The sequence below is a fragment of the Sapajus apella genome, unplaced genomic scaffold (assembly GCF_009761245.1).
Source record: "Sapajus apella isolate SASKATOON/1434 unplaced genomic scaffold, GSC_monkey_1.0 scaffold48, whole genome shotgun sequence".
NCBI lineage: Eukaryota > Metazoa > Chordata > Mammalia > Primates > Cebidae > Sapajus > Sapajus apella.
The window spans coordinates 2,517,675-2,537,282 of record NW_022436988.1 but is presented as its reverse complement, the minus strand read 5'-3'; the positions used below and the strand labels follow the sequence as shown (position 1 = coordinate 2,537,282).

Here is a 19,608-nt window from a genome sequence, read left to right as displayed (position 1 = left end):
CAGGAGAATCACCTGAACCTGGGAGGTGGAGGTTGCAGTGAGCCGAGATCATGTCACTGCACTCCAGCCTGGGTGACAGAATGAGATTTTGTCTCAAAAAAAAAAAAAGTCACACAGAGTTGCTAGATTTCACTGCTGCTACAGAGCATTGCATGGAGAGAACATCTGTTGGGTGTTTAACTAGGCACCTTCACAAGCTCATCTTCTCCTTCCAGGCAGGTAGAATGAGCCCACTTTTACAGCTGAGGAAACTAAGACTGAGCTAGTGAAGGGCTTAACCAAGCTCATGGAGTTAGAAAGCCACACAACCAGGATGAGAATCCAGGTGCTTCTGACACCAAAGTCCCAGTGCAGAAAGGAAATGAGCGTCTTTGCCTTGTCCCGATGCCAGAGCCCCGGCGCAGAGGAGAAACGAGCCTCTCTGCTTGTCCCCGGCTTTGCTGGTCGGCCTCCAGCGTGGCACACTAGACATCCGGTTTAGCCAAAGCAGGCACTGCATGTTACATTCGGGTTTATATTCCAACTTACACAGTTCTCTGTACGTTGTACATGAGCCAAGTTTCCTGAATTGAAGAAGAGAGTCACCCAAGCGGCTTGCCTCCACGCACAGAAATCTGGAGTTTTAGATGTCTGCACGTGAAGCTATATCAACATAAGAATAAGCTGATACCAAGAAGTGGGAAAAAATTTAAAAGGACAAAACTCTCAGAAATGAGATAGATTAAGTAAAAAAAAAAGTATTCGATGCATTTTTTTTTTCACTTGGTTTCTTTTTGTTTAGACGGAGTCTCGCTCTGTCGCCAGGCTGCTGTGCAGGGGCTCGATCTTGGCTCACTGTGACCTCCGCCTCCTGGGTTCAGGCTGTTCTCCTGCCTCCGCCTCCGAGTAGCTGGGACTACAGGTGTGCGCCATCACACCCAGCTAATTTTTGTATTTTTAGTAGAGACAGGGTTTCACCATGTTGGCCAGGCTGGTCTCGAACTCTGGACGTCGTGATCCGCGGGCCCCGGCCTCCCACAGTGCTGGGCGTGAGCCACTGTGCCCGACCTTTCACTTGGTTTCCTATGAAAAAATTAAAGAGAAAATCTGATTGACACTGCGGAGGCTACTACACGAAAAAAAAAAGTGCTCTCTTTCCTAATGTTATAAATGTTTTTTCCTGAAGCTTTTGCCGCTTTTTCAAAATCTAGAAGAAACAAGGTGGTCGATTCCTTTAATTTCAGGAGCCTGTAACAATGTTTTTGAAAAAATAAATTAAACTGACAGTTTCATTTGTAGGATTGACTTTAATAACACGCCTCTACTGAACGAATGGCGACGAACTGGGGAAAATGGAATTACGGTAACCGAGGTCACGGGGTCGGGGACTCCCCTTCCTCCGCCGCATGCTGGTGGCGCGGCGAGAACGCTCTGAGGAGGTTTGGTCTGTCGGCCACGCCGTAGGTCGCGGTGCATTCTGGGTCCTGGCAATATGGCGTCCTCCTTGATGTGCTGATGAGAGGAGTTTCACTGTAGCTCCAAACCAGAGGGCAAAGCTCCCCTGACCCGATAAGCCCACATTGTCCGTTTTCTCCGTGGTTCCGTGTCGCCCGTTTCTCAGGACTCGTTCTCAGGCAGGAGAGAGCCTCTGGGCTGAAGGCCAGGACCAGCCAGGCCGTGCGGACGTGAGGTTGAGGAACCGGGTGCGGGCGAGCACGATGGGCCGGTCCTGGCTCTGGTTGCAGCAGCTCAGGCGAGTGCGGGACCCGCAGGGCTGAGAGTGGCTAGAAGAGACCCAGGGCCCTGTGAACCCGATCCCTTGGCCGGAGACCTCAGCCCAGGCGGCCCAGTGGGCGAACCGGCACCAGCAGCGGCCTGCCTGATCCTCGGATCTGCTGAGGCGTTGGAGGCCGAGAGCAGGGTCATCGTGAGGCCTGAAGTCTCACGCTTTTGACAGCTCGGCTCGCCGCCCCTCTGGAAACGTACAGCCTCAGGAGCAGCCAGTGGCTTGGGACCTGGGGTGGTGTGTGTCTGCGGAGCTTCTTGGGCTGCCCCATTTTTCAGCGGCCCCCTCCCCGCCTCCCGCTCAAGAGTTAGAGATAAGGATCTCAGACTTTTTGCCGGAGTAAGGGTCTCCGCACTCTCTATCCCTTTCTTTTTCGATTCTCCGTTTTTCTGTTTCTTATTTCACCAATTCTGGTACACACTAGTTTTTAAGGCTGGAGGTTCTCGAGCGCTTACTGCCAAGGACTCCCCCACCCCCTCCCCCACTGATGGAGTCCGAAATGCTGCAGTCGCCTCTTCTGGGCTTGGGGGAGGAAGATGAGGCTGATCTTACAGACTGGAACCTACCTTTGGCTTTTATGAAAAAGAGGCACTGTGAGAAAATTGAAGGCTCCAAATCCTTAGCTCAGAGCTGGAGGATGAAGGATCGGGTAAGTGGATTCTGATGGCACCCCTTGAACTTGGTAGTTTCTCCAACAACGAAAGTTTACAGCCCGAAAAGTGTCCTTAGTAAAGCGCCAACATTTCCCCCAAGCCACACATTGTAAGTCAACTAGAAAGCAAAAGCCATTTCAGACTGCAGTTTTTGATTGAAAATGGGAAAGGCTGTTTTGGTTCGTCGTTATTCACTGTGCAGTGTTAATTCAGTTCCAACTAAGTTCTAATTCAGACAATAAAAGTTAAACAAATTTGAAAATACAGCATTGCGAGTATGGTATGCTCTTTGGCATACTACTTAGTTCTGTTAGCACTGAGATTCACGACGTGTGATATAATGCTTATACCCACATGGTTAGTCTACTTGTAAAAATATCCAGGGTGGGTGGGTGAAGTGCAGAAGTCTGATAGAGTATGTTAGGAAACGAGATCACTGGAAAATGTTCAACTAGTAACAAATTAGTGCAGTTATTTTAAAGTTACAATGAACTTCATTCTAGTCTTCTAAGCAGTTTGTCCTGAAGCTGGACTTCCCTGCTTTTATGTAGTGTCCTGTTGCTGTAACTTGGAGATAGAATTTCTTTAATTGTGCAGTTAGGGTATGAGGGCTTGAGACTTGGGTGCAGATTTTAGGGTGTCCTCATGGTGCTGGAGTGTGGAGAGTGAGTCACAAGCAGCTGGTAGGAAAGAAAGCCGAATTTTGTTGAATCTTTCCTTCGTAAAACGCCATCTATTTCCTGGTCTAAAAAGCAAAAGGGTGATACTGCTTCTCATCTGTGGACACTTAAAATTTGTCTTTCAGTAAGTATTTTCTCCTTCCAGGCTGCTTTTAATGATTTGCACATTTCAGTGGTATAAAAGAGGAAGTTGGTGTTACAATGTTTGATTTCCTCTAGGCTTATGTATATGTTTATGGAATATTATTGTTTTTTAGTATATGATGTTGGACATATATAAGATTACACTGCTGGGCTGAATACGGTGGCTCATGCCTGTAATCCCAGCACTTTGGGAGGCTGAGGTGGGTGGATCACCTGAGGTCAGGAGTTTGAGATCAGCCTGGCCAACATGGTGAAACCCTGTCTCTACTAAAAATACAAAAATTAGCCAGACCTGGTGGTGGTGCCAGTAATTCCAGCTACTCGGGAAACTGAGGCTGGAGAATTGGGAGGCAGAGATTGCAATGAGCTGAGATCGCACCATTGCACTCCAGCCAGGGAGACGGATTGAGACTGTGTCTCCAAAAAAAAAAAGATTACACTTCTGGTAACTCTAGCCAGAAGTCACCAGTAACTGGTACTTTAGTTACTGATTTGGCTTACTTATAAAAGGTTAGGAAAATTTGTTTCATCCAAAAGCAGTTTAAGGAGTTAAATAAGTTAGTCATTGGTGGAGGTTTTATAAATTCTGTCTTATGGACATCTTTAATACTAATAATATAGTTAAAAGCTTTTGTGGTTGCTATATATATATATGAAAAGACTTCTTTTTTTCATTGTATGTGGAGGGTAGTGTTTTTTTTTGTTGTCGTTCTTTTGAAATGTGGTTCCCCGCTCTGTCGTAAACCTATGTTCCAACTGTTTGAAACTGATTAACAGGTAGATTTTGACCTTTTAATTAAAACTTTAGTTTGTGAATGATCAACATTCCCTAATAAGCTTTTCACAGGTTGCTAAGAGAAACAAAAGTTCTGTGACTTTTAGTAACCACAGAGATTGCGACTTAGAAAGGAGCCAGGGAGAATGTTTGCTGTATCTGTTTCCAATGGAGAAAAACAGCAGCTAACATCTTCAGTTGAGTCTGTGAGAGTCTGGAATCTTGCAGTCTCTTCCGTCAGGTCAGACCTTGAGCGGACATTTTCACACACCCTACTAGGACAGAAGTGCATAGTCAAATGACAGTAGGAGTGGGAAGGTAGCGTAAGTGAATTTAGGAAGCATAATGGCATAGGTTCAAAGTTAAAGATAAATGGCAGCTGACATTGAACACAGTGTGTGTGACAGTTTCCAGAGGGTGGGAACAGGGGCTCCCTGGAGAGTACCTGCCACAGCTGAAGGGGCAGCTGGGCCTTGGCCAGCTCTCTCTCTTTGTCTTTGAGAAGCCAGCAAAGTGTTTTTTTTGTTTTTTTTTTTTAATGTAAAGTCTTCCAGTTTTTAAATATTGGTACTAATTCAGATATATTACCAAACATGCTGTAGTCCAACACTGCAGGCTCAACAAACCCCATTTGTGGAGTGCTTTTTTTCTTCCTTTCTTTTTTCTTTTTTTTTTTTTAGACAGGGTCTTGCTCTGTCATCCAAGCTGGAGTACAGTGGTGAGATCACACAGCTCACTGCATTCTTGACCTCCTGGGCCCAAGTGAACCTCCCACCTCAGCCTCCCCAGTAGCTGAGACTATAAGTGTGCACCACTGTACCTGGGGTTGGGGAGTCTCACTATTGCTCAGGCTGGTCTTGAACTCCTGGGCTCAAGCAATCTTCCTGCCTTGGCCTCCAAAAGTGCTGGCATTACAGGCGTGAGCCAACATGCTCAGCCTGGGGTGTTTTTTTTTTAGATGGTGTTTCATTCTTGTTGCCCAGGCTGGAGTGCAGTACTATGGTCTTGGCTCACTGCAACCTCCGCCTCCTGGGATGGAGCTGTTCTCCTGCCTTGGCCTCCCATGTAGCTGGGATTACGCCCGGCTAATTTTTTTGTATTTTTGGTAGGACAGGGTTTCACCATGCTGGCCAGGCTGGTCTCGAACTCCGGACCTCAGGTCATCTGCCTGCCTCAGCCTCCCAAAGTGCTGGGATTACAGGTGTGAGCCACATGCCTGGCCCTAGGGTGTTTTTTGGCCTCCAGGCCACACCATCCCACTGTGCTGGACATGGCCTCCAGTCTGGTGGAGCAGCATGTCTGTAAAGTGAAATGTGTGGGCGTGGTTGTGCTAGGAGCTACAGCAACTACTTCCTGGTGGCCGCAGACTGTCCTCAATGACAGCTGAGATTTTGCTTCTTCCTGTGATTAATGTGCAGTTCCTTACACTTTTATTTTGTATATATACCAATGATTACTTACCGGCGTCGTATTTAGTGGCCATGCTACAGATTCCTAAAATTGACATCTTTACCAAAGTTGACTGACTGATGACTCCAAGAAGTTTTTTTTGCCACTCAGCACTTAGCATCCTTCCAGAGCTACAGCCCATGCCCACTCTCCATTGGATTCCTGTCATCTTTGTTTGTTTTGAATCGGTCTTGGTTTTCAAATGCCACTTTTACCACATTTTAATTACTAAGTTACTGTTAGTTTAAAATTATTATTATCAAATGAGTTTGTTATTTGGTTAATTCTACTATGTATAGTGAATGATGCATACATGTATCGATAGTATTTTCAGCTTGCAATTTTCAAATAACTAGACATATATGAATTGTAGTTCAAAACGAGTCATTCACAGACCTTTGACTAAAACAGATATGTATATATCTCTCCTATTTGTGTTTAACTGTGATTAAACACAGTTAATCACAGTTAACTGTGATTATTATGTTCCAACTGTTTGAAACTGATTTTTTTTTTTTTTTTTGAGATGGAGTTTTGCTTTTGTTGCCCAGGCTGGAGTGCAGTGGCAGGATCTCAGCTCACTGCAACCTCTACCTCCCAGGTTCAAGCGATTCTCGTGCCTCAGCCTCCCAAGTAGCTGGGACTACCAGTGCATGCCACCACGCCCAGCTAATTTTTTGTATTTTAATAGGGATGGGGTTTCACCATGTTGGCCAGACTGGTCTTGAACTCCTGAGCTCAAGCAGTCTTCCCACCTTGGCTTCCCAAAGTGCTGGGATTATAGGCTTGAGCCATCACACCCGGCCAGAGGGACCTTTTGAATGTGTGAATCAGATTCTGTTACTTCCTTACTGGTGGTCTCCATTTGCTTTCTCTGTGCTTAAAGTAGAACGCAGACTCCTCTCACTGGTTCACATAGCCTTCATCATTTGGCCCCTACCTGTCTTTTCTGCTTCTCGGATAGAAATTCCTGGAATGCTCTTCCCCTGAACTTTGCACACCTAGCTCCTTCTGGTCTTCCATACTCAGTATCTAGGTCCCTTCCTCAGAGTGGCCCACCATCACCCCATCTGAAGCAGCCACCTTGTCACTTATAATCCCTTGTGATGGCTTTTTAGTTCTCTGATGTTTTTCTCCCTACTTCCTGCTGGAGGTGTGAGCTTTTCATCATAAAGCAGAGACCTAGTCTAGTCTATGCTGGTCCATAGGATAGTAGTGCTTGGCACATAGTAGGGATTCAATGAAAATAGACTGATAAAAAATGGGTAGTTTTTTTTTTTTTTTTTTTTTATCAGTATAACATAGTTATTTTTATCAGTGTAAAGTTATCTTTATGGCTCGACAGCATCATAAATTGCCTAGTGACCATTACCTCCATGTTATTGATGAGGCACCTGAGGTTGTAATTGAATGGCTTTCCACAAGTTACGTAAGTTACATGGCTAGCAGTGAGAGGAAGCGGAACACGTCCAGAGGGAGAAACAAAGTTTAGTTCAAAACAAAACTGTATCTATCATCATGTCTCAACTGAAAAATTTATGTTAAGAGGTCATGGGGTCTAAAACAGACAGCAGACCAGCATGCGGCAGACAGAATGATGCTCAGTCTGCTCACGGCATGTGCTTGTGCACCAGGGCTTCCCCTAGACCCTTTGCAGGGATCCACGAGGTCAAAACTGTTTCCATAATAATAGAACACCATTGGCCTTTTCCACGCTGTGGATATCTGCACTGACGGTGCAAAAGTGATGAATCAAGACAGCCATGCCAAGCTGTACTAATAGTTCCTAATTTCTTTGCCATGCACTTGGAGAGAATGTCCTTGATAATAAAGCAGTGAAAATGATGACTTTGACTGAATCTTGACTCTTAAGCACACATCTTTTTAAGACTTTGTGTGCTGCTCCTTCTGCTGCATGACAAGCCCAGTGGCTGCCTGGAGGAGGAGCATCTGCTGCCTTCACAGACACAGGATGTCCCAAAGGAGTCACCGACAGGCTGCGTCTGGATGTTCAGGCCTGTGTACTTGGCAGGTGTGTTCTTGCAAATGAACTCAGTGAGCTATCACTTCAAGGAATACAACTGACAGTATTTGTTGCCAGTCATGAAATTTGAACCTTCAAGTGAAAATTAGTTTTGGAAAACTTGTGTCTGCCTCTGTGAGCTTGGCAGCTTCCCAAGACTTGCAGATGTTTCTGGTGAGATCCATGGTGATATTAATAAATGGAATTAATACTCTAGAATGAAATGTGTCCACATTTGGAACATCTACATAATTCAGTGAACCAATATTTCCAGATGACCAATCCAAGATCTTATAAAATCATCCATAGGTAAAAGATCCAGTCAATGTTAGACCAGTGGATTTTAACACAGTAGGGTACAAGAAGTTCACCAGTAAGGCTTGGGATTGGTCTTTTTTTTTTTGAGACAGAATCTTGCTCTGTTGCCCAGGTTGGAATGCAGTAGCATGATCTTAGCTCACTGCAACCTCCACCTCCCGGGTTCAAGCAATTCTCCTGCCTCAGCCTCCCGAGTAACTGGGATTACACGTGCCTACCACCACGCCTGGCTAATATTCGTATTTTTAGTAGAGACGGGGTTTTGCCATGTTGGCCAGGCTGGTCTTGAACTCCTGACCTCAGGTGATCTGCCTGCCTCAGCCTCCCAAAGTGCTGGGATTACAGGTGAGAGCCACCGTGCCCCACCTGATGTTCTGGGGTGTGTGTGTATTTTCTTGTTGTGGTTTATTTCATGGCTCACTGCATCCTTAACCTTCTGGGCTCAAGTGATCCTCCTGCCTCAGCCTCCTGAGTGGCTGGGACTACAGGTACAAGGCACCACACCTAGATTTTTTTTTTTTTTTTTATAGAGAAGGGGTCTCACTATGTTGCCCATAGTGAGAGTTTAAATATTTTATTCAAATAGATTTCAACAGAGCTTTAAGAAACTACTGCTTACTGAGTTTTGTTGTAATATCAAAGAAGAATATTCTCAATTAATTGGATATTCTGATACTCCTGCCCTTTTAAATTATGTATCTTTGTGAGGCCGGATTTTTCTCACATACACCAACCAAAACAACTTATCTCAACAGATTGAATGTGGAAACAAAAGTGAGAATCCAGTTGTCTTCTATGAAGCCAGATATTAAAGAGATTTGCAAAAATCTAAAAAAAGCCACCTGAGACAAGTGATAAGATAACTGACAATTTTTGAAAATATAGTTATTTATAGAAATATTTATTTGAATATATAGTACGTTTATGATTTTTAAATGAATTCAAAAGTATATCAATTATTTTATTCTGTTTTAACCTTCAATACAGACCATGTTGATAAATGAAACTGATAAACAAGCTCTTTGGGGTCTTCAGGACTCTTTCAGACTGTAACGGGGTCCTGCTGCCGGACGTTTGGGAGCCATTAGTGTTGTTAGAAGAAGGTGGGCCTCATCCTTAAATCAGGAAGAAGGGCTTAAGGTTATCAGGTGGCTGGTCAAAAATGTCAGGCAGGGCCTTGAAATGAAATTAGATAAGAAACAAAGCACCTAATCTGCTGCACTCTCCACGCTGTGTGCATAAGGAACTGTTGAGGTCTCCACTTGGAGCTGGGAGGATGTTTGTGAAGAGCCTATGTGACTGTGAGGGCAGTGGCCTTACATGTGGCCACATAGTCCCCATCAGGGCCTCCTGTTGCTTCAGACTTCTATCCTCTAGAGGGAGAGATGCCCACCCGGTAGCTCTTCTGCTGGGAGTGGAGGAACGTCCACTCTGCGGTGAGGGGGAGGTGGCTAGAGGTTCAGCCAAGGTGCACAGCTCACGGCAGCATCCTGTCTCTCCAGGGCGTTGCTGCCTAGACAGACCCACAGACGTGTTAGTACCAAATTACACTGCACAGGTGTGGGTATCAAGCATAGTAATTACAGGTGAGAATGACATTATTACTGGGAGCATCTTGATTTAATATTAACTAAGTAAATCATTTGCATTGAACTGCACGTATGAAAGAAATCATTCACACTGACCAGCATTAAACTTCTGGCAGCCAGCAACTGCGTGGAGTTGGTGATGGGGAGCTGCCCCGGGATTCCAGCTGGGGAACTGTTGTGCATACATTTGTGTTTTGAAATATCTTGTTGGCTGTGGATGGAGTGGAGGGATTGGAGAGGGCGAGACTGGAGGTGGGGGCACCTAGTGGGGGGGTTGTGCTAATCCAGGTGAGAAACCCTGGGGCCGGGCATGGTGGCTCACACTTGTAATTTCAGCCTTTGGGAGGCTGCACTGGGAGGATCTAAAAATATTTTATTTTATTTTTTTCAAGCTAGGTAGATGCTCTTTGTGGTTGCTGAGACTCAGACACATGAGCGCTGTGTGATTGGAAGGGGAGTGGCCTTAACATGTGGCCACATAGCCACCGTCAGGCCTCCTCCTATTTCTCCAGAAGTCTGTCTCACTGCTCTCCAATCCTTCTACTCCATCCACAGACAATAAGATATTTCTAAACACAAATTTATGCACAACAGTTCCCTAGCTGGGATCCTGGGGCAGCTCCCCATCACCAGCTACATGATGAGCCCATGATCAGACCAACCTAAGCAACAAAGTGAGGGCCTGTCTCTACAAAAAATAAAAATTAGCCGGACATGGTGGTGGCACCTGTGGTCCCAGCAACTCAGGAGCCTGAGGCGGGAGGATCACTTGAGCCCGGGAGGTTGAGACTGCGGTGGTAAGCTAGGATTGCGACACTGCACTCCAGCCTGAGTGATAGAGCGAGACCCTGCTTCAATAAAAACAGCAAAGAAAGAAAGTCTGGGAGCCAGAAAAGAGGCAACTGCAGTAGGAATGGACGACAGAGTATGGATTCTACTGATTTAAAGAAGGTAGAGATAGAATGTGAGGTGGGTGGGCTCCAGTGGGCGGAGTTTGTGGGTCTGGTGTGGACTGGCTGGCTGCTACAGTCCCGCTTTTTTTATTTGCTCTTGAAGTGGATATACTTTTCATTAGTTAGTCTCATATGAGTTTCAGAAGCACAAAGAGAGCATCTCCCTAGATTAAAAAAAGTCCTTTAAAAAAGATGCCATGTTCCGTTTTGAACAATGAACTGTGAAAGAGTCTTGAAATGGATAAGAACATTTCCTCCTCATTATCACCCTGTGGCATTCTAGAGCTAGAGTTTTAACAAGATAGCGCTTGGATTAGACACCGGAGGTGTGCTCCAGGTTTCTGACTCTGTCCTCCTCTTATTCAAATGACTTTATTTTTTGAGACAGAGTCTCACTCTGTGACCAGGCTGGAGTACAGTGGCACAATCTTGGCTCACTTCAAACTCCACCTCCTGGGTTTAAGCGATTCTCCTGCCTCAGCCTCCGGAGTAGCTGGGACTACAGGCCCGTGCCACCATGCCTGGCTAATTTTTGCATTTTTAGTAGAGACGGGGTTTCACTGTGTAGGCCAGGATGGTCTCGATCTCCTGACCTCGTGATCCGCCGGCCTCGGCCTCCCAAAATGCTGGGATTACAGGCATGAGCCATTGCTCCCAGCTCAAATGACTTTAAAAAGGTATTTTGGAGGCTGAGGTGGGAGGATCACTTGAGGACAGGAGTTCAAGATGAGCCTGGTCAACATGGTGAAACCCCGTCTCTACTAAAAATACAAAAATTAGTCAGGCGTGGTGATGCGTGCGTGTAATCCCAGCTACTTGGGAGGCTGAGGTATGAGAATTGCTTGAACCCGGGAGGTGGAGGTTGCAGTGAGCCAAGATCATGCCACTGCATTCCAGCCTGGGTGATAGAGCAAGACTTTGTCTCAAAATAAATCAGTAACTCAATCAATCAATCAATTAAAAAGATAAAAAGGTACTTTGGTCATTTACGATACTTGTTTCAGGAGAGCTGAAGTTTGATACCTTTTTCTAAGTCTAAATATATGGAAAATGCTCAGGTGCGGTGACTCACGCCTGTAATCCCAGCACTTTGGGAGGCCAAGGAGGGCGGATCACTTGAGGTGAGGAGTTTGAGATCAGCCTGGCTAACATGGTGAAACGCTGTTTCTACTAAAAATCCAAAAATCAGCCAGCCGTGGTGGCACATGCCTGTAATCCCATCACTTTGGGAGGCTTAGCCACAAGAATTGCTTAAACCCAGGAGACAGAGGTTGCAGTGAGCCGAGATCGTGCTACTGCACTCCAGCCTGGGTGACAGAGTGAGACTCCATCTGAAAAAATAATAAATAAATAAATGGAATATGCCATTTCAGTAAATATTTTGGCATTACATGTCAATGCTTAACTGTGTTCTAGGCCGGACACGCTGGCTCATGGCTGTAATCCCAGCACTTTGGGAGGCTGAGGTGGGTGGATCATTTGAGCTCAGGAATTTGAGACCAGCCTGGGTGATGTGGTGAAACTCCATCTCTATAAAAAATACAAAAAATTAGCCGGGCATGGTGGCATGCACCTGTGGTCCCAGCTACTTGGATGACTGAGTCAAGGGGATGGCATGAGCCACGGAGGTTGAGGCTGCAGTAAGCTGTGATTGCACCAGTGCGCTCCAGCCTGGGTGACAGAGCTAGACCCTGTCCCCCAAAAAAGCCTGAAACCCTTAAACTTGTCAGGTACTGGTAGGTGTGACTCTGCAGAGAATTTTCATGCCTTTAGAGGCAGAACAGGAAACAGTTAAAGAGGAGACAGTCGCTGATAACAAGTGTTAATTTTACTCAGCTGTTGGTATATTGTTCAGGTGTGTTTATTGTTCTTCACTAGTACTTGTTGTATTTTAAAATGTTGGTATAATTTGAAACTGATGGAGAACCTGTAAGATAGTATTATGAGCTTCTGTATGGCCTTTGCCCAGGTTCCCAGATGGTTTATGTCTCACCGTGTTTACTGTCACCCTCCATTGACATATTCAGACTGAGTTGGAGATGCTGTTCCCCTTTTACTCCTAAAGTCTGTGTCTGTCTCCTAAGGGGAAGGCCATTTTCTTAGGTCAGCACAGTGCAGTTGTGGGAGTCAGGACACATGTCATCGTTGTGTGCTGTTGGCCCTCTGTAGTTCACGAAGGTCAGATGTTGCTGTCTGCCCAGCAGTGCCTTCATTATGCCCTGCCCCTTACCCAGGATCACGTGTGGCATTTAGTGGTCGTGTCTGTGTAGCCCACCTTAATCTAAAGGAGTCTCTCAGTCCTTTTGAGACTTTCTTGACCTTGATTTGTTTTTAATTGTGGCGAAATGTACCATCTCCACCATCTTTCAGCGCACAGTGCAGTGGCAGTCAGCACATCACCTGCTTGTGTGGCCGTCACCAGCAGCCGCCTCCAGAGGCTTCCCATCTTCCCAGACGGAAACTGTCTACCTTAAATATCAACTCCCCATTCCCCTCCCGCCGCCTTTGGTAGCCGCTGTTCACCTTGCTGTCTGTGAGTTTGTCGGCCTCGTGTGTTGTAGAATGCCCGGAATTTGGGCTGTCTGGTCTCTCCTCATTCTCACACTGAGGTGGGGCATTTTGGGTAATGATGCGCCTTTTTCAGTGAATCCTGTCGGAAGCACACGACGGTGCTTTTCCCCAGTATTGCCATGCTGGTTTGATCCATTACGATCAAGGCCTTTCTTGCTGAGTGAGTGAGCTGCCTTTTTGCCATACCAGTTTAGAAGCAGGTCCTGACTTTCCAGCACAACCAGAGGGCCCAAGCTCCCTCTGCCCTCCCTGGAATTAGCCTTTTCTCCAAGGAGCCCGGTTCCTGTTAGTGGAGAAGGGCGTTGAGAAGCCAAGCGCACGTGCATATAGAGCTGCGGCTGCATGCATTGCCCTTGGTGTGGCACGCGTCTCCTGTTGGTCCTCTGGGCAGGAGAGAGAGGATGGCGCTCTCTGTGTCTGCTTTATCTCTGTTTCTCTGTGTATGCCAGAAACCATGGATGCAGAAAGATAGCTCCAGTACAGCTCTTCACCATGACACGTTCTGCCCTTCCCACTTTTCCTGCTACCACTCCCTCCCCTGCCATGGGAAAGCAGCTCCATGGTCCTCATTTAATCATGGGCTCAAACCTGGAATGCACAGAGGGAGCCCCCGAATGGCTAACCCTGGCCACTTGGGAAAGCAACACTGCCACATGGCTGACTTCATTGTTTTCTGAGGTAAACGTTAGGTATGGTGAAATGCACAGACCTGGGCTATCTGAACAGTCAGCTCATGCTGTCTGAAGATGCGTGTCAGCATGAGTCAGCGTTTTGTGGGGAAATCACTGTTTTACATATACGGCACTGCACGTGGGATTGCGTGGGGTGAAGGGGAAGGAAGACATGGTTGTGGCTCTGTAGGAATTTACATCTTATTAGAGAAAAACAGCGTTCTTATACACATCTGAGTAAAAGCACAGTGCGGTCACGATCGGCCCTTGAGGAACACGGTAGTGATTTCAGGAATTCTGCTGCTGGCCCTCGAGACGGTATCTGTTCTGCACCAGAGACTTGGTGGAGCCCTTGCTGGGTGGCATGGAGTCCACGGTGGCCGAGACAAAGATCTGTGTGCTTAGGTGGTATGGTTGGAGGAGCAGGGCAGAGGGTGGGCAATGAATTCACAAATGACTGAAATACAGAATTTAGGCAATCAGCTATCAAGCCCCTTCTCTGTACCAGGTGCTGGGCTAAGTGCTGGTGATGCCGTGGTGCGTAATTCCTGTGTTGAAGGCGTTTACCAGTCTATCAGGGCAGAGGGATGACCATGCTGGTGGCGGCTGGGTGGGCCGGGTGGAGAATGGCCTCCTGGAGGTGGGAGCTCTAAGCCAGTAGCCAGCAGAGTCGAAGGGAGAGGGCGGAATATTCAGCCGGAGGAAACAGGACATGCAGGAGCTGGGAGGTGAGTGAGCGGGGTCTTCAGGGAGTGCCTTTGGGGACCTCCTGTGAGGGGCCTCCTGTGAGGGGTCTGCCCTCGCGCTGTGGGAGCCAGCTCCTGCCTGCCATTCCTGTCCCACACTGCCACTCCCCAGCACTTGGCTGTGTGTTTGTTTTGTCTCCCGAGAACAGGGGCTCTGTGTTCACTGCGGAGTCCGAGGCTGCTCCCAGGGCGACCAGCGGGCAATAGGTGATCAGTACTGTTTGTTGAGTCAGGAAGGAAGCAGAGAACCTGAGAGGTGAAGAGCTAAGAGGTTTGTAGTCGGGGGCTAGGCAGGACAGATCCTGACTGGCTTGATAAGGCCACAGGAATTGGGATTTTATCTTAAGGACAAAAGAAAGCTTTTAAAGCAGGGTGGTGACATGATCAGAATGGCATTTTATTTTAGTTTATTTTTAGTTTTTTTTTTTTGACAGGGTTTCACTGTGTCACTTAGGCTGGAGTGCTGTGGCTCCATCACTGCACACTGCAGCCTCGACCTCCCTGGGCTCAGGTGATTCTCCTGCCTCAACCTCCTGAGCAGCAGGGACTACAGGCATGTGCCACCGTGCCTGGCTAAAGGTTGTATTTTTTGTAGAAACAAGGCTTTACCATGTTGCCCAGAGTGGTCTTGAACTCCTGGACTTGAGTGATTCACCAACTCAGCCTCCCAAAGTGTTGAAATTACAGACATGAACCACCTCACCCGACCTAAGATGGCATTTTACAAAGATCCCTGTGGCTGCAGACTGGGATGTGTGAGTGTGTGTATATGTGTCTGTGTACGTGTCTTTATGTGTGTGACTGTATGTGTGAATACGTGTATGTGTGAGAGACTGTATACATGCGAATATGTATGTATGACTGTGTGTATGTGTTTGTGTTAGTCTGTAAGTGTATGTGTAGGTGTGTGTACATGTGAGTATGTGTATGCTTGTGTGTTTATGTCGTGTGTATGTCTGTGTGTTTATGCATATGTATTTATGTGTCAGTGCATGTATATTTGCGAGTGCACGTGTGTGTTAGGGAGGAGCATGGAGTGAGGTGGGGAATATCTTGAGGGTAGGAGGAGATGAGGGTCTGTTGGCTGCTTGGGCTGGGAGTGACAGGCCTGGCACCCAAGAGTCCCTGGAAGCAAAATCGAGAACCTAGGTGACTGCCTGGGTGCAGGAGGAGGCAGGGTGACACACAGGCTCCTAACTGGATGTAGGAGAGAAAAACAGGATACACCAGGCATTTGGAAAGCCAAAGATCACGTGTCTGCTTGTGGAAACGTACAGAATGTTTTGGTGGGATATGTTGAAAGTGTGGCCTGAAACGATGGCTGATCCTGTCCCCTCAGTGTCTGGCCTTCGTTTGCTCCTGCTACCCCTTGCTCCCTGCTGAGGGGCTGGGTGGTCACGACAGCCTCCCCAGTGAGCACCTTTTAGTTTGGTGTTTTCTTGGAGAACTTTTAATTTTATCCTTAAAAGTAGATCAGACAAGGCCAGGAGCAGTGGCTGACGGCTGTCATCCCAGTGGGAGGCCGAGTGGATCACTTTCAGTCAGAAGTTTGAGACCACCCCGGGCAACATGGCGAAATCTCATCTCTCCTAAAAACACAAAAATTACCTGGGTGTGGTGGCTGGGACTACATGCCTGTAATCCCAGCGCCTCAAGAAGCTGAGGCAGGAGAATCGCTTGAACCTGCGAGTGTACCTACCTACAGGTGGTGCATGCCTGTAGGTAGTCCCAGCTACCCAGGAGGCTGAGGCAGAATAGTTGCTTGGACCCGGGGGGGCAGAGGTTGCAGTGAGCCAAGATCACGCCACTGCACTCCAGCCTGGGCGACAATGAGATTCCATCTCAAAAACAGAGCAAGACCCTGTCTCAAAAAAAAAAAGTAGATTGCACAAGCAGTTTAAAGATATATCAAAATGAAACTACTGTCAAAAAGTTAAATCAGATTTTTTCTTCATTTTCTGTAAGTCCTTGCCCAGGTCCAGATGTAGTTTTCAGCTAGGTGTGACTGTCACCTGTCTTGTTGCAGATGTCCTGAAGGTGCTTCACGTTGGCACAGGTGGCCTCATCGGGTGGGCTGCCATCCTGCGTCAGTAGTAGACCGTTTCCATGCTTTCTGGTCTGTTGCCGGTCTGGCCTGGCAGGTGGCAGAGCGTGGGTCAGACCTGCAGTTTGGCCTCAGGGCTCAGGCTCCAGAGAACCACTATGCAGTCTTTTACTTCATTCACACAGCTCTTTTCACCAAGATGTGTTTTTACTGGCTCAGCAGGCATGAATGTTTACCCTGAAGAGTTTTTTATTTTTTATTTTTTTGAGACTGGGTCTTGCTCTGTCGACAACCCAGGCTGGAGTGCAGTGGTGCGATCATAGCTTACTACAGCCTTGAACTCCTGGGCTTAAGCGATTCTGCCACCTCATATCGGGGACCACAGGCGCACACAACCACCAACCTGGTCTCAAACTCTTGGCCTCCGGTGATCCTCCCTCCTCAGCCTCACAAAGTGCCGGGATTACAGGCATGAGCCACTGCGCCTGGCTCCTCAGGAGATTTTGTTTTTAAATAAAACTTTAGACTGAAAATGGTCTTAATACTTGAAAAACATTTTAACTTTTTTTAAAAATTGGAATAACCTACTTCCTTGAAAACTTGTTTTTATTCCTTCAGATTACAAAAGTAACACATATCATTGTAAAATGTTTAGAACAACCTATGGAAAAACATAACAATGAAAGTAAAATGTACATAAAATCCCACTGCATCCCTTGCTGTGGTGTCAGTGTTTGTGTACCTCCAAAATTCATGCTGGAATTTAAGTCCCCAGTGAAACAGTATTAAGAGATGGGGCCAGGCCGGGCGTGGTGGCTCACACCTGTAATCCCAGCACTTTGGGAGCCCGAGGTGGGCGGATCACAAGGTTAGGAGTCCGAGACCAGCCTGGCCAATATGGTGAAACCCCATCTCTACTAAAGATACAAAAATTAGCCGGGCGTGGTGGTGCGTGCCTATAGGTAGTCCCAGCTACTTGGGAGGCTGAAGCAGAAGGCTTGCTTGAACCTGGGAGGCCAAGGTTGCAGTGAGCTGAGATCACGCCACTGCACTCCAGCCTGGGCGACAGAGTAAGACTCCATCTAAAACAAAAAAAAAAAATGAGGCCTTTGGAGGTGATTAGGCCACAGGGCTCTGCCCTATGGGTGGTATTGGTGTCTTCTGAAAGGGGTGGAGGGCACTAGCTGGGCCCTTTTTGCCTCTCTGCCTCCGGCCACATGAGGTTGCAGCACAATCAAAGCCCAGAGCAGCTCTCCCCAGACCCCCACCCTGCTGACACCTTGGTCGTGAACTTCTCAGCCTCCAGAACTGCGAGAAATAAATTCCTGTTATTTATGAATTACCCAGTCTCAGATATTTTTGTTGTAGCAGCAGGGACAGACCAAGATGCCACTGCCGATATTTTGGTGTCTGCTTCTCTGTCGAGCAGGGCCTGAGCTGGACCGTGAAGGATGGAAGGGTTGGCTGGTTGGTGTAGCAGGAAGGAAGGTGTGTAGATGGGGCCCAGCTTAAGTGACAGGAAGGCGCTTTTGGAAGTAGGAAGTGCAGTAGGAGATAGCACTCACATCTATCTTAGGCATCAATACAATTTGCTAAAAAATAAATTAAGGCCAGGGCTTGGTGGCTCATGCCTGTAATCCCAGCACTTGGGAGGCCAAGATGGGTGGATCACCTGAGGTCAGGAGTTCGAACCCAGCCTGGTCAACATGGTGAAACTCTGTCTTTACTAAAAATACAAAAATTAGCTGGGTGTGGTGGCGGGTACCTGTAATCCCAGCTTCTTGGGAGGCCGAGGCAGGAGAATCCCTTGAACCCAGGAGGTGGGGGTTGTCGTGAGCCAAGATTGCACCACTGCACTCCATCCTGGGTGACAGAGTGAGACTGCATTTCAAAACAAATAAACAAACAAAAGCGCCAGGCATGGCGGTGGCACTTATGGTCCCAGCTACTCAGGAGGCTGAAGTGGGAGAATCACCTGAGAGCCCAGGGAGGTTGAGGCTGCAGTAAGCTGTGATTGTACCAGTGTGCTTCAGCCTGGGCAACAGAGTGAGACCCTCTCTCAAAAATAAATAAATAAACTAATTAATTAAAAAAAAATAGGTCAGGCACGGTGGCTCAGGCCTGTAATCCCAGCACTTTGGGAGGCCAAGGTGGGCGGATCACAAGGTCAGTTCAAGACCAGCCTGGCCAACATAGTGAAACCCCATTGCTACTAAAATACAAAAATTAGCTGGGCATGGTGGCATGCGCCTGTAATCCCAGCTACTAAGGAGGCTGAGGCAGGAGAATCACTTGAACCTGGGAGGCGGAGGTTGTGGTGAGCCAAGATTGTGCCACTGCACTCCAGCCTGGGTGACAGAGTGAGACTCCATCTCAAAAAATAAATAAATAAATAAAAATAATTTAAAGATTTTACAATTCTGTATGCTTTTTTTGTTTTGAAATCAAGATATTTGTTTTAGTCAGGTTCTTTTGGTTGCAAAGAAGAGTCTCACTTACATTTCCATAAGCAACTGTTGTTGTCTGAGGATGTCTGAGGATGCCCAGCATGTCTGAAGTGCTGGATGAGGTGCCTCAAAGCGAGATCCCCAGATCAAGAACAAACAGCCCCGCCCACCCTGAAGATCCTCTGTGCCCCTCTGTCGCTGTCCACCCCTCCCCAGGAAGCCTTGCCCCTGACGTCCAGGGTCGTGTGACTGCACTTTAGCCTTTGGTTTCTCACTCAACATTGCCCGTGAGATTCATCCGTGCTGCTCTAGCAGCCGTGCTGTCAGTCCCTTGGACCACAGTTAACTCCCCGCTGATGGACATTTGGGTGGTTTCCAGCATTTACGCTATTAAAATTGTGCTGTAGGGAACTTTCTCTCACACGTCTTTTGGATCACATATATCTAATGTGTCTCTGGTGTTGACCCCTAGGAGTGTAATTGCCGGGAGACAGAGAATACAAATGTTCAGCCCTAGGAGAGACTGCCACAGTTCTTATTTTGCTATTACTTTTTCATAATAAAACAACTTTTATTTTAGGTTTAGGGGTACATGTGCAGGTTTGTTACGTAGGTGCACTCGTGTCGCAGTGGTTTGTTGTACAGATTATTGTGTCACGCAGGTATTAAGCCGAGTACCCAATAGCTGTTTTTCTAACCCTCTCCCTCCTCCCAACCTCTACCCTCAAGTAGGCCCCAGTGTGTGTTTTCTCCTTCCTTGTGTGTGTATGTTCTCATCGT

The 19,608-nt window shown here is 47.1% G+C and overlaps 1 protein-coding gene across 2 annotated transcripts in view; it reads left to right on the top strand.

Annotated features, from left to right (window-relative positions):
• The first annotated feature begins 1,434 nt into the window (after positions 1-1,434).
• The window catches only part of RPTOR (regulatory associated protein of MTOR complex 1), a 392,717-nt gene continuing 374,543 nt past the window's right edge, over positions 1,435-19,608 (top strand). Inside the window, exon 1 of one of the 2 annotated variants that reach the window (XM_032241406.1) lies at positions 1,435-2,414. In XM_032241406.1, the coding sequence (XP_032097297.1) occupies positions 2,253-2,414 (162 nt within the window). In that variant the 5' untranslated portion in view covers positions 1,435-2,252. The remainder of the gene's footprint in view (positions 2,415-19,608) is intronic. The other variant, XM_032241407.1, reaches the window with a different exon arrangement.